The following is a 15177-nucleotide window of genomic DNA, read 5'->3' as shown; positions in this document are numbered from 1 at the left end:
TTGGGGGAAACGCCTGCATGATTAGGTTTCTGATCATTGGGAGAGCCTACGCAAGTACTAGAAGTGCCTCTTTACAGATGTTCCCCCAACATGTTTCAGGCAAGAGGGTGGGGCCAGCATGGCCCTGCTTCCCCCCTCCACGCAATTTCATTCGCATGGAAGGCAACGTCCAAATTGGGCTTAAGCGTGAAGCTCTTGGTACAATGCTTTATACACGTGTGGGTGTGGAACATAGTTGCCTGCACCACAGAATGATAAGCCTGTGTATGTGTGGCGTTTTGTCTCTATGGCAGGGTTGGGCAACTGATGGCCCTCCAGATGTTGTTGGACTGCAACACCCACCAGCCCTAGCCAGCAGTGAGAGATGATGGGAGTTGAAGCCCAACAACATCTGGAAGGCCGCAAGTTGCCCACCCGTGTTCTATGGAATTGTGAAAATAATCAGCTTGTTTGTTTTCTTGCACCCAGGGAGCTTCTCTCTCCATTGAAATGAATGGGAAGTTCAGAAAGCCTGTGTGTATCTGAGCACTGGTAGACTTCTGGATCATGGGGCCCAGTGTGAAGAGAAGCAGAGTACATGGCTCTGTACTTGCTTCCACATACTGATAAGTACAAGTATGGTAATGAGAAGAATCACAACCTGAAAGTTGCTTCACACTAGATATATTCTCTACCTGGAAGTGACTTCCATTTAGAAAATTGCATGAATTTAGGGTGTAGTTTGGCATATTTCATTACATTTATAACTGGCTTTAAAGCTACAAGTGACTATACGGGGGGAAACACTATATAGGCCAACTTGAGCAAATTAGAGTGTGTGTGGCGGGGAGGGGATTCAAATCTGATGAAATAAAATAACCAAACTCAGATTTTGAAGGTAAGAATTTAGAAACATGCAATTCATTTTTTGAAAGTAATTTGCTTTGCAGTCATATTTAGGAGTAGTTCTGATACGTATTCCTTGGCCCATGTGATGGAATATCTAGAGCCAGAATATCATTGTGCTACTGAAGCAGATTTAACATTTCCTGTATGTTTAAGAAACAGAGTGGTCAGTCCAGGTAGACAAGACTTGATTTTATTAATAAAATGTATATTTTTCCTCTTTGAGGTGACAGTTACAAACTTTGGTTTTAAAAAAGGAATTCTGAACAGCAAACTGTTGACTTTCAGATCTGTTTTACATATAAAATGTTTGCATGATTTAAAAAAAAAACAGCTGGAAACGAGCTAGTGGAATCTGATATCAATTAATTTAAACAAATTTATATAAGAAATAGTAACAAACATTTATTTTTCAAGTCTTACATATATTATGAAAAATAAGTACAATGGGGTTTGTGTTGTTAAGTTAATATCTGTGTCTGACTACCTGGGGAAAAAATGTCTTGAGGCCAGGCCAAACCAGAAAAAAGGCCATTTAGAAAAAAATGGATTGTAACTGCTTGGGTGAGAAAGTAAGCTGCCTAGATAGCAGTTTCCTCATAGATTGCTTGGCAACTAGGTAGAATCACATGACCTAGACTTATTTGCCACACTACAGCAAAGGGGATCCATGAGCAGACACAAGTTTCCATTTCTATATCTCTCTTACTAGGGGAAGCAAATAGATTCTAGGAATACAAATCCAGAACTTGGGTGTACACATGGGCTTTGCCTGCACTGCCCACATATGACTGTCATGATCAGCACTGACTATATTCAACCGTGGCACCTCTATAGGACTGTCAGCTAGCCAGAAAAAAAAAACCAATCATCTTGATCTGGTCTACCAGTGCCTTTAATAGCAGTATGACCTGAAGAAATCAGCTGTTGAAGCTTTTAAGGTCACACTAATATCGGCACATGAAGCGGCACAATTACCAGATGGTATGGTACAAAAATTGGCAACTCTACCCATGCTTCAGTGCCGACAGCACTGATCATCTCCTCTTTGAGGGCTGCATCAGCAGGTGGCGTGGTGTACAGTTTTTGGTTGTGTTCAAAACATTTCTCGGTGAGGATTAGAGGCCCTTAGCCTCTGCCTGAAGTCACAGGAGTATAAGAAAAAAGTCATGTTGATGGAATGGGAATTATATGGAATGATGTTTTGTTCAGGGAAGGAAATATATATTGCTCATACATAATTTAAGTACACCTGGCATGAATTCAGGTAAGGTAACAGATATGGGAAACTCCATAAATAATTGTTTAGAATCCAGTTTTAATATCTACATGACCAAGTTCAGATGAGTTACAAAAAGGGGATGACTGTGTGTGACTAGTTAATTGAGCGCCCCCTTTTGACGTTACCTGTGTAAGACATTGCAGCCAGAGAGCAAGACACACTCCTCGATAAAGCTCTGGTAAGATCCAAAGATCTAGCTATATGGGAAGAGACCATGGTGCAACTCCTCCATGCATCACTCGTGCTTCACTTTGAGGGGTGGGTAACAGCATTGGTGTGGAAATGATCCACAGCAAGGGCTCCTTCCACATGCCCCAGATCTTCCAACATTACCAGAGTGGTAAAGGAAAAGCTCATCCTGCAGCAGCCCCTACACTGCTAAAGGTTACATCAGAAGGGGCCTTCTGTCATGTCTTTTATACATTTATTTAATCATACATATTTTTCCCATCTCTAAGCATAAAACCTGCTTATTTTAGGTGTATAGAAATACACATACAGAGAGAGAGAGAGACTGCTTAAAATATCCTGGCATCAGAAAAGGGAAGTTAAAAAGTCTGAGGTATAGCACCATGGAAGAGTACCTCAACCGGCACTTTTCCTTCTTGGAATTCCTTATCACAAAATAGTAACAGCAGAGAAGTGTGCTACTAAAATGTTTCCAGTTTTGCCACCTGAGGTTTCATTGGTGACTTCAGAATAACAGAGCTCTTGAACATCAATATATACAAAGGGATTTTTTTATTATTAATAATATTATTAATCAGAAAAAAATATGGAATTGGGTTCACTGGAAATTACAACTTTATTTTTCATAATACATACACAGTATTGACAACATAATTTTGAAATTATTATAACGTAAGAACCAGTTTCAATTCAGGACACATGCAAGTTTTGGAAATGGACACAGAAAAAGACAGCATTGTACTGTACATTGCATAATTACAGTTTATTTAACATACCTTCTTAGCACCTTTTATGTTGTAATAGAAGGAGCACCATGACATTCAATTTTACAGCACCAAAAAATCACGGGCAGGTTAGGTGGGGTGGGGTGGGGAGGGTGAGGGTGGTGGAGGACGTTCATAAAATTAACCCTATGTTGCCTGTCTCTCCCACAGGATCCTTCATAGTTTGCCAGATAAGTTTAAGTCATGTGATTCTGGTCCTACAGGGGCAGTGGGTGTTTTCTAGAGAAGACATATGCACATGGTAGGACATATTTTTGACTCCATCCTTATTCAAAACTTGCATGTGGCATCAAGTGGGTTGGTGGTGGCACCAAGGTGCATCTTTTCTGTTGATGATCTTCTCTTTGCTCTAAACTTAACCAAGGAAACAGACCGGACCAACTTCAAATCCAAACTTCTGATTCTGATCACCAAAGTCATTGATCATCACATCAAAAATAGGCACTTGGTCAATTTTGGGAGTATTGATTTCAAGAACAGTCTTTGCATAGCCTTTTCTTGACTGTAAAAAGAAAAATGTAACAAAATTAAACTAAGGTGTTGGTTGATGTAGTAAACATCTGTAGGTTTGTCTAGAATTAAGTAGGTTGTGGAATCTAGACAATGAGGCCGGAAATCTAACCTGGAGATTATTCTTGATAAAAATCAACACCGCAAATGAAGCCGGTTATCATCTAGCAAAGTGGTACAGCAGCAACTTAGTAACTAAAAAGCAGCTATGAATTTCAGAGGCCCCAGAAGTGCACCTAATAAGCTGATGGGAAAGCTACTAACTGAGCTACTTCTTACACATTGTAACCAAAACTCAACGAGTGGCTTGCGCTTTGATTGGGTCCAGTCTCAGAAAAACAACATCATAAGCTACTTCAGAGAACATCCCAAATTGATGTCATTATCTGTATTTATCATAGTCTGTTCTCTTGCTCTGAGCAGTGATGGGCATTAGATAATATGTCAAACCCATTTTGTGGGGGAGCCAATGCGCTGAAGATTGATCTGGCTTTGAGGAAGAGAGAAGGAAGAACATGGCTTGATTCCTCCAAATCCAGGAACTGTGCTTCTATGTCTGGCTAGAGTTCCTCCTGCCAACTGTAGAAGCTGACGCAGCTAAAACTCATCCCCTTAGGTGAGTTGGCCAAGTAGGACAGGGAGAGGGAGGACAATAGGTTACTAGGGCAAACTGGTGATAGGTAAAGGGGGATCATCAGTCAAGGCATTGATTTGCTGGGACAACATAGAGGGGCATTTAAATGGAAATTCCTTCTAAGTAATCCATATGGAATCAGGCATCAAGGAGAAGCAGTCACAAGACAGAAATCGAGAAGTGCCATGCAACACACTGGGGATTCTTAGGGTTACATGAGTAATGATTCAATACTTGTGAAACTTCTAACATGATGTCTTTAATACCTTTCCATCCTTATCAGATTTCAGTGCCACTTCAAATAGCAGCTCATTGGAAATGAAGATGTGGAGATACAAGGTTTTATTTTTTTTTAAAGGAGCTTTGGCATTGCTTTCAGTTCCATTATCTTCTTTGAGATAAATTATATTAAAATGAGGGAGGGGGACCTTTCATTTGCAGTACGATGGCTATTCATCTTTTCTGTAGCCTGGCATGGAGTACAAATGCTTTCCAATTACTATCTCACGTCTTCCTCCAGTGCCTTTCCTTGTCAGTGCATTTAGAACAGTGCATTGTCTGATGTTTTTTGTCTTTCCTTTGCCTTAAGTTATGGCTAACATTGTTTTTTTTCTTCTCAAGTTTTATTCTTTAAAAATTACCGGTCTAGGTGAAGAACAAAGTACAGAAGTGAAAGGATATGTTAAATAAAAACAGAAGAAAAAAGAACTTTGGATTCGTGCGTAAGATTGGCATTAAGCTGAACTCATTTGATTACTAAGCTAACCTGCCATCTGAAGCAGGAAAGAGTATCCTGGGCTTATACTTACTGCACAGCCATCATGAAGGGCTTTGATGTATGGGTTGTTGTCATAAGACATCTCTTCATCATTTGAGCCTAAGAACCGCAGTGCTTTATCATAGCTGTCAGAGGACACATCATGCCATGCCACCGACTGATGACAGTTGTAAGTGAAGTTCTGTCTGGCAGAGGCACTCAGTAGTTTAAGGAATGTCATTTGGACCATATTAATGGAGTTGCCTTCTGCATCCATGTAGGAAAGCTGGGGAGGTTGAAAAGAGAAAAGCAAAATACAGACCCGCAAACAGGCACATAAACCTGTGGTTGATTCTCCTTTTAAAGCACAAAACAAGATTACATTTGACACAAAAACACATTAACTGGCTTCCCTGTACATCAGCTGACACAAGTCTGTTTGTTGTCCCATTAAGAATGCAGTCAAGCTATGAATCAGTAAACAGAATTTCTGTATGCAGCACTACATGATTATGCATCTGGGCTGCAACGCTATTGTCAGAAGCCGAAAACCATCCCAAACAGTGTGCTGTAACCTTGCAAAAACAAAGTTCTTCCAAGGACACAACTTCAGTTTACTGTAATTCTATGGCATGCGTTAGATGTTTACTTGCACTGAAGGTCCTGTTTCCACTGTAAAGGAGCAGCTGTATGCTTCCCTCCACCATATTCATGATATATAAGGGGAATCCCTCGACATGCATGTGAATATAGAGACTGGCTGAGACTGAGGTGACCACAGATGTACTATCCATGTGGAGCTGCTGACTAATACAAAAAACAGTCCATCCACTCAGTACTAAAGGCTGCAAGCCTAGTGAATGTATTCTCCTGGAAACACTGGATACACGGATCAGGGCATGCAAAAATGTATAACAGCAGTTCTCAAAGTTATTTAGTGGAAACTCCTATATGGGCATAAGAAATCATCTCCACTCCTATTTTCCATTGCCTCTAGGACTGATTGGGTTCTCCCTCTGAATGTTACCATCTATGTACACTCTGAGAGACATTCTCAGCTGCTTTTCTTCAACTGTGGAATACTAGGGATGGACGAAAGGGACTTACCTGGTCCCACAGCTTGCTTTGCGGTGGGGGGGAGGTGCTTCAGTTCTCCCCCCGAAGTTCAGGCGAGGGGGGGGAGGTGCCCCGCCTCGCCCGTCCGAAATTCAGGCCGGTGGGGAGGCGCCCCATCCCTCACCGCCGAAATTCAGGCCGGGGGGAGCTCCCCGTCTACCCGGCCGCAAAAAAAAAAGTAAGTAAAAAAACACACACACACATCTGTGATAGGCTACGTAACGATTTACGTAGCCTATCACGGCTAGATTTCCAAAGTCAGCCGTGATAGGCTATGTAAATCATCACGTAGCCTATCACGGGTGACTCTGGAAAAAAAAAAAGCGCATATGCAAATGGCGGCGCCCATGGGGCACCGCCATTTGTGTTCCTTAGTTTGGCACGTCTAGTCTAGGTAAAGATTTACGGAGACTATGGCAAAAATAAGGGCAACGCTATTTGCGTTGCCCTTATTTTTGCCGTAGTCTACGTAAATCTTTACGAAGACTAGACGTGCCAAACTAAGGAACGCAAATGGCGGTGCCACATGGGCGCCGCCATTTGCGTATGCACTTCCCCCCCCCAAAGTCACCCGTGATAGGCTACGTGATGATTTACGTAGCCTATCACGGCTGACTTTGGAAATCTAGCCATGATAGGCTACGTAAATCATTACGTAGCCTATCACGGGTGTTTTTTTTTTTTTTTACTTTCCTTTTTTATTTTGTAATGGCGGCGGCGGCAGCCAGTCAGAAGAACGGCCGCCCCTGCCGCAATGCCGCCGAACCGCCGCCGGGACCCGCCACCGAGAGGGACATTCGCACGAGGTAAGTCCCATCCCGGGGGGGGGGGCGGGGGGCCGGAGGAGAATTTCACCACCAATTTCAGGGGGCCGAATGCGTTGGCATTTGGCCTCCCAGAGATTCGTGGAGAAATTCTCCGCCATCCCTAGTGGAATACACTTTCTCGAAAGACTCAGGAAAACCTGAGCCTGATGATCTGTTACTTGACGCAAGCTCTTGAGATGGGGCTATAATCAGCTGCAACTAAGTAACTCTCAGCAGCAAAATTAGCAAGAAAAAGCAGCAGCCCATGCAGCAAACTGCTTGCGTCAGAAAGATCTCTGTGTACACTTTTGCCCTGATGTTGAGTACTGTAGGACCAAAAGGAAACTGCTTGCCCATGCCTGTGCCTGAGGTTGCATGGCACCTAGAACAGCTTTGTGCACTGGCTTCCCACACTCAGATCCTAACAGATGCAGCTAAAATGATATTACTGTATTGCTGGATGCAGCATGTTGCCCTTGCTGAAAAACAAAACTATGATAAGAAACCTTGTTTCCACATCCTGATTGGCTTTGATGGATTTGGGTGCTTGAGTATGGACTATGTTGCATATGAATTTCATAGTAAAGAGATGGTAATTTACCAGCTTGCCTCTCTTAAATTCACTAAACCAGGTTCCTGGATTTTCCTTTGGCCATGAAGAAATCCTTACCTGTGAGAGAGGAAAGGAAACAATGAGTGCTAATTATGTCAGCCATAAATGAGTGGGAATTAACAGAGTCTTATATAAACACTGCTAAATTAATCTCCCTTTTTTAAAAAAGCCTGGGCTCTCTGCCTAGTTCTAATCATACTTGGAGCTGTGCAGGAGAAATTTATATCCAATTCTCAGACTACACATTAAATAACCAAATACATTAATTGGATTGTTCAGGCGGTTCTGTGGGAAACGGGTTGTGGATGCTCTGGCTTTTGGCAGAGGTTTGGTCCAGATGGTCTTTCACTCCCTTCTAATGCTATGGTTTTGTGATTCTAACTGAACCAGTTATATCTTCCTGTAAGATAGAAGGGTGGGCTATTAAAAAGTGAGCAAAGATACATACATTACTGCTGCATTATCTCTGCCTGGCCAGTGCCTGGAAGGGAGATTGCCTGGGAATCCTATGTAAAGTGCTTGCAGTTCTGCTTAGAGCTTATGGATTTGCTCCTCAGAATCTCCTCTGTGAGTTCTGATGGTAAATACTCTCTAGATATTTTCAGAATATTTGATACCTGCTTTTGAGAAGTTATGAGATTTGCATATTTGATATCTGATAGTAAGGTAACACAAGAGGAGCCCTGCTGGATAAGACCAAAGGTCCATCAAGTCCAGCATCCTGTTTCAAAATAATGCAGTGCAACTAAGACCAGCCTTACCCAATTTGCTGTGTTGGACTACAACTCCCACAATTCCCCAGCCAGTAGACCAAGACAACCTGAAGGTTGGACAGACAGTATCCTCACTCCAATGTGTGTTTGGATGCACATTTAATTTATGCCCACAGCTCTCAATCCAGCAAATAACATGGAAGGATACTTGAGGAATTTGATCTTGAGAAATCTGATCTCCATGCACTCCAAAACTAACTGGCTTGATCCTCATTTCCCAGACTAATGTGCAGACTAGAACTTAAGTTTCCCACCACCTTTTACATTTCCCAAATATTCCGATGCAGTTTCCGGTGGGAAAAAATGTATAACAATGTGTTCACAATGTGTATTTCGAAAGAAGATGCATTGGAAATGCATATTTTGAGAGAACATCTGTATAAGATGCATATTTAAGTACACATGGCCTCTTTCTGTGAGAAAGACAGAATTTCATATAGGCACACTGGAATGATCCCACATGGCTTCATTTTCCAGGACTCAGATGGAGCTTTATGCCCTCATTAAAAATGGCTGCACAGCTGTGGCACAGAAATAAAAAATGTCACTCGCAAGCAGGTGCAGCAAGCTAACATCTGCATTCAGTGAGCATTCGAGTCCAAAGGGGAGGGACTCAGATCTTCATTAACGTTGTATTATCATTTCGCCGCCTTGTTCAAGTTTATGTAAATGTAGTGGGGTAATTATCTTGCAAGAAAAGATGCACGAACAAAGATGTGACAATGTTTTCCTGTTTTAGTCACAATCTTAAAGCAACGCAGCAGGAATTATCAACAGTGAACACAGTAACAATTGGTACTTACACCTTCTGACTTCTTATCTGGGTAGATGCAAGTTTCCCCGCCTGTCGTGAAATTACAGTACACTTTGAAAGAGTCCCCAGAACAACCCTGGTTAGGATCAATCCAATACTCTCCTGAAACGAATAAGAAGGGAATTACTTCAAAGAATTCAGGCTTGACTGTCATCTAACTGAAAATTGTAAAACCAAACAAACAAATAATACCAATGATAAAATCAAGACATTTTGCACAGAATAAAATGTTCCCCATATTCTTTTCTGCTTTTAAAATATAGGTTTGTAAATTTCTCTTGTGTTATAGAAAACTTGGGCAAGAATTTTTGAAGAAGTGTATTGCAGCACAGCATGGGAACTAGAATCTCAGCAGAAATGGAAAGGTAAATAAAAAGCACCTTTTCCTCAGGGACACACCACATTTGCACTGAGAAGCTAGCTCTGTAGGCCAGGGGCGGGCAGAAAGTAGATCTCCAGATGTTTCGGACTTCTACGTCCAGCATTCCTGACCATTGGCCATACTGGCAGGAGCATTCTGGGAGTTGAAGTCCAAAACATCTGAAGATCTACCTTCTGTCTACCTCATGTTCTGGGCTGTGATTTGATTTCCATCAGACATATGGACTGGAGGGGGGTGGGATATGTAGGGGCAGAAGTAATCTATGCATGTGTAGCAAACAAGAATTGATCTACATATTGAGAAATACAGCTCAGACCTCCTAGGACTGTATGTCTTCAGAATGCATTTAAATAGTTCCCATGTATTTGAATGCTCCCTGTATATAGAAAATTAGCATGTCAGGAACAAGGCTGGATCTCCCTGATACACTAGCTTTTCATAGACAGGGGATTTTTGACATGGAGAACTAAGCAACTATATGGTTTGTTCAACCAGAAGTGGACGTGATGTATATAAGCAGCAGGAATGTCCTAGCTGCTTCACTGAATGTGTAGGTCAGCATGGCTCTTGATTGAGCCAGTGGCTAGAAGAGCATTCCTTCAGCCATTAGCTCAGTTGCTTCACCCTGCTTTTGCTCCCAAGCAGGAAAGGTGAAGATGGAGCAGAGTAGATTGACCAGCAGCTCGAGGAGACTACTTGAGACACCAGCTCAGTCAGGACTCAGGAGCTGGATTTATGCCACCCTGGCTTTGCTCTCAACCAGAAAAGGCAAGAGTGGAGTGAAGCCGCTTCCCCACAGAGCCAAAGCTTCCTCATCAACTTTCTCTGAGGGAGCGGGGCTTCAGGGGGAGGGCAGGGCCTCATGGGAGGCCATGGCGGGCTGAATGGGGAGGCCTGGTGGGCCAAATTCAGATCATATTCCTGAGGTTCTCCCTCCATGGCTTAAGGGGAACAAAAGTAAGCCCTGGACTGAGGCAGAGAGACATACTGTCTTTCAGATGAAATATCTGTTGGGACACAATAGATACAGTATTGTGCTTGAGGCCATAAAAGCCTAAAACTGGGTCAATAAGCAATAAAAGAAAACTGTTCATAATTATTTGCATTATTACACAGTAATTATGTATTACAAACTCTGTTCATCTTATGTAGCATTTCACGGGGCTGCTTAACTCCTCAAGGCTACCATCTTTTTTCCCCAGAATGAAATCAGTAAGTTTTATAGAGTCACCATAATAGAATTTTGTTTTGTTTCTGTTAAGAGGAAAAGATTTAATGAGGAGGAAACATAATGAGATTAAAAAAATATGAAAGAAGGAAAATGGTGTGAATGCTAGCCTTTCCATTTAAACTTTACCAGGGGGTTAAACATTCCATCTATGATAGATAACTATAAATCAGTTTCCTCTTGAACAACATTGCCCATTTTGTATTGCTCTACATCTTACTACAGTTAAACCTAATAAATATTAGCAATGTATTACTATATAAATGTGAAGATACATTTGCTGTTTTTTAAAAACAAAAATGTGTTTATGAGTGGATATGTTTCAGATACTTATGAGCACTTGTATTCCCTGAAGATACATATAATACAAACTACCAGACTTGAGGCAACATATTAATGGCCACACTGACTGTTGTAGGTTCCACAGCTGGTAAATTGAAATACAGTGGCTGAAATACAGTAATACAGGAGCATTACACGCTACCGATTCTGCACATTTTCTTTTTTAAGATCTTATGTGGTCTGGGTTTTTTTGCAGTGGGAAAAACTTGAAAGAGCATGGGAGGGGCACTGGATGTCAACATCGTCGTGTGATGTACCCGCAAACTTCTGTGAGTGACCAATCATGAGTTTGCAATAAATTGCTGGTGTAGAGAAGCCCCCAATGAACTGATGGTGTGGACATTTGTGGAGTGGCAGAGAACACTAAAAAATCAGAAGCTGACACTTTGTATGAGAACTGCCTAAACACTGCATTTTGAGCCTGTTCTAATCAGCCATTTTAGTAGGTGCAAGGCTGCTAAATGGCAAGGCTTGGTGGAGACGTTTCCACAGCAAATCTAGTCTGCTAGCAACTTGTCTGAGCTGAACAAAGTTATGGGTGGTAGTGGCATGATCAGGGATGGAAATACTGGCAGGGACACGTAAGGGAAGAGGGAAAAGAACTGAGGGATCTGGAAAAGGGAGGGAACCTAGAAAGAGGCAACACATATTGTAAGCATGAGGGCCAGAGCACAGGTCCAGCAGGATTGGGGAAAGAGCTATAATTTTTTCCAGAGCACCCAAATGCTTGGAGCCATTGTCTGCTCCCATGTCAACATGCCCAGGCTTTCGGATCTGCCTAGAGGCTCTGCTCTCTGTGTCAGCATCACACATGGGTCAACCACAAGCAAAAGAGACAGGGCCTCTCTTGGTGGTGGTGGTAGCACTGAAGCTTGGCAGCACTCTCCCTGTGCAGACGCATCTGGCTTCCTTACAGTCTTCTTTCAGTCAGAAAGTGAAAACAGGTTTATTCAAACAGGTTCTGTCATTTCCTTCTGCTGCTGTTTTTAATGATTATGAGTGACTACTCCAGCAATAACTAGAATCACAGAATAGTAGGGTTGGAAGGGGCCTATAAGACCATCGAGTCCAACCTCCTGCTCAAAGCTTATTAGCAGGAGAGCAGGATATAAATATTTAACAACAAAAACCACACACTGAGCCTAGCAGACCGCACTAGGATAAGTACGTGTGAATTGAAGCGTGACAGCATAATTCTTTCAGGTGTGCAATAAAAGTGCATGAAGCTGGCTGCTTCGCCTCCTTGTAGCCAAGGAAGTGAGACAGGCCCTGGAAAACTAGGACTTTTCTTCCTATAACTCTCTCCTTAATCCTGAGATGCTTGTTCGCAGCTCATGCTCTTCCATTTTGTTTGCTAGCGAGGTGAAGGACAAGCAGGTGTTGTTCCATCTATGGTTGGCTCACACAGCAGGGCCTCCTTCTGAAGCTGAGGTGCTATTAGACAGATTTAGAGGTGACCTATTAGCAACACCTTCATGTGATAATTACCCATCTTCACTTTGTGTTGGTCTCTGATGACCACGGTGCAGGTGCACCATGATCGTGTCTGCACGTAGATCCCCGCCAGTTCCCCAGCTACCATGGCAACCTGGCAACAATCACTGGTAAGTCAGTGAGCCCCTTTCCCCTTCTCATTTGTTCCATAGCTGTGAATGACTGTGAATGGCACAGCTTCCTCCTCCATTGCCATTACGTTCAACCAGAATCCCTGAACATCTGCAGTCCCTTTCTTTGATCAGTTATGAAAAAAAAATCTAGATTAATATTCATAGTACCTTGAAGCACTTCTGTTGCAAAGTACATGTAAATTATTGTTCACTCTTCAGCAAATATTTTATACTGGTAAATGCTAAACAGAATTCTTAACAAGCTAACAGTTTTTCCAGTCACAAAGTTTCTTCAGTTGGTGTCAACATACCAAGATTTACGAAGAGCTTTAACTTTTTTTTTTTACCTGCATGAAAGGATTTAACAAGCATTTTATTTAGTTCTTTTTAGAGACTGTATTACCCATATAACTAGAATAAATGACCTGACATTATAGCTTAGCAAATCACAACTTCAGCATATTTGCCATTGTCATGTAACATTAGCTTACCATCTGGGAAGTCTGGGTGACAGAGCTGTAGATCCTTGCATGTTCGGGCCGGGTTGTTCTGAGTCCCCATGGGGTATTTCATGTGCTCAATGTCCTGCTTCAGAGAGTTAAGTGAGCCAAAGATCTCTTCCATGCCATCGGTGTAATCAAGGATGCTATCGGCTGCATCAGACAACATGGCATCTGAAGATCTTCTGGTCTTTTTGGGTGACTGGATTGGCAAAGGTTGAATAACCTCACCTGGAGGGCCCTGGGAAAAACAAAACCAACGACCTTTTTGTTTCTTTCACTTTTTAAAAAGCCAGCCACACAAATAAAAGGTAGTCTTGAGTGAAGAGTCTGAGAGATTCTAAACTATTCACCTGGACTCAGGGTGGGGAAACAAAACCTTTATAAAAATGATGCCTTAAAAAAATTAAAAATACTTCTATATGAACAAAGCCACACACATACAATAAGCAAATAAAATAAATGCATGCCCTAAGGGAAATGTCTTACGTTTTCTTGAGAAGATGCCCAGGTGAACCCCAAGAAGATGACAGTTCAAAAGCAGGAGAGCAACCATCAAGAATCCCTCTTTATCAGTCTTTTTTGAAATGGAGATACAGATGAAACATGTAAGGGATATTAACCAATGATCTTAAGGGTCCATAACAAGTAATCAGGGGAGACATGATCTCTAGACTAGTCAGAGTCTAAGCCATTTAACATACGAAGTGTGATCTCAAAAGACCAGTCCTGCAAGACCTGAGAGCCGGGATGCTGGTGAACTTTTCCAAGCGCAGGCCGAGGAAGGAACTTTGGGGGCTCACAAATGCCCATCTCAAAGGTGAACCTTTCTAGCTCCTGAAATCTTCTCTGGCTCAAATTGCCAGCTTTCCCCCTGCCATTCACCTAGCCGTATATCTCTCCATGGTGAACAAAGCTGTCAAAGGCAGTGATGGCATGAGAGTCCAAAAAGGGGGTGGAGTTTGACAGACTCCCCCCCCCAATCCGGCTTCCTGAAACCCACCCGCTGAGCTGTGGGGTGCTGACGGACCCAGCCACCAAGCACCCTGGAGTTCAGCGAGCGGCTCGGAGCGCTGCGGCACACCAGCACTTTTGCACTGGCCTCCTCAGCGGGAGGCCAGGGAGAGAGCGCTTGGGGCTGGATGCACTGGGACCCGTCCTCCCCACACTGGCAGCTAAGGAAGCCCTTGACAGCAGGTGAGGGGAGGAAGGGCCTAGGCAGTACCCCAGCACTCTCACCCTGGCCTCCTCTTGAGGCCATACATGACTACTGGGTTACGTTTGTTCTGGTGGGTCACAGATTGGGCAACCTGCAAGAACTTCAAGTTGATAAGACTACTTGCTGCTTTGTATTTTCAAAAACAGTTATGCTTAAGAGTCAGGCCAGAGTCAATGCTGTATCCCATAAAAGCTAATATGTCTTTTCTTTCACACCAGTTGGATAACTTGGTCTTATTTTCCAATAAGCAAGTGTTTTGCTGCTGTAGTGCTTGTGACACACGTATTACAAGTAGGCCTGATCAAATATACACATACTGCAATTTGGACATTGACAGATTACTGATTATTGTAGATTATAACAGCTAGTTTAAATTCTGAGTTTAACATGTCAATAATAGCAACAACAAAAATATATTATTAGGCTGGAAGCTTTAAGTGACAGCTGCACTGTTTAACAGATTCTAATTTTGAAGCAAAACTTGGACAAATGCCTACTATTTGATTCATATCTAGTGCTGCATGTTCTTCATGCACAAACAATTAAAATTCTGCACCCAGGCAATCCAATTTGCTCGAAGAACAGCAAGAAGAAAAAGATGGATTCTGTGGCCTGAACTAATTAGGCAAATTTGCATCATTCCCAACTGTTGGAAATTTTACTACACAACTGCTCCAATTTCTGAGATTTCAGCAGGTGTTGCTCCTGCACTAACAAAGCATATCCTTGCCATTA

General features: G+C 42.4%; 1 protein-coding gene across 1 annotated transcript in view; it reads right to left on the bottom strand.

Annotated features, from left to right (window-relative positions):
• Positions 1-1057: 1057 nt before the first annotated feature.
• Positions 1058-15177, bottom strand: part of COL11A1 (collagen type XI alpha 1 chain) — a 331740-nt gene continuing 317620 nt past the window's right edge. Inside the window, exons 63-67 of the mRNA XM_084851680.1 lie at positions 13215-13464; positions 9154-9266; positions 7566-7634; positions 5095-5328; positions 1058-3643 (exon numbers count right to left, since the gene is read on the bottom strand). Coding sequence (XP_084707806.1) covers positions 3497-3643; positions 5095-5328; positions 7566-7634; positions 9154-9266; positions 13215-13464 — 813 coding nt within the window. The 3' untranslated portion in view covers positions 1058-3496. The remainder of the gene's footprint in view (positions 3644-5094; positions 5329-7565; positions 7635-9153; positions 9267-13214; positions 13465-15177) is intronic.

Source organism: Heloderma suspectum, chromosome 4, assembly GCF_057233095.1.
Source record: "Heloderma suspectum isolate Gila_16-S chromosome 4, 16-S_ref, whole genome shotgun sequence".
In the NCBI taxonomy this organism is placed as follows: Eukaryota; Metazoa; Chordata; class Lepidosauria; order Squamata; family Helodermatidae; genus Heloderma; species Heloderma suspectum.
The sequence above is the reverse complement of the archived record's forward strand: the minus strand, read 5'-3'. Positions and strand labels throughout refer to the sequence as shown.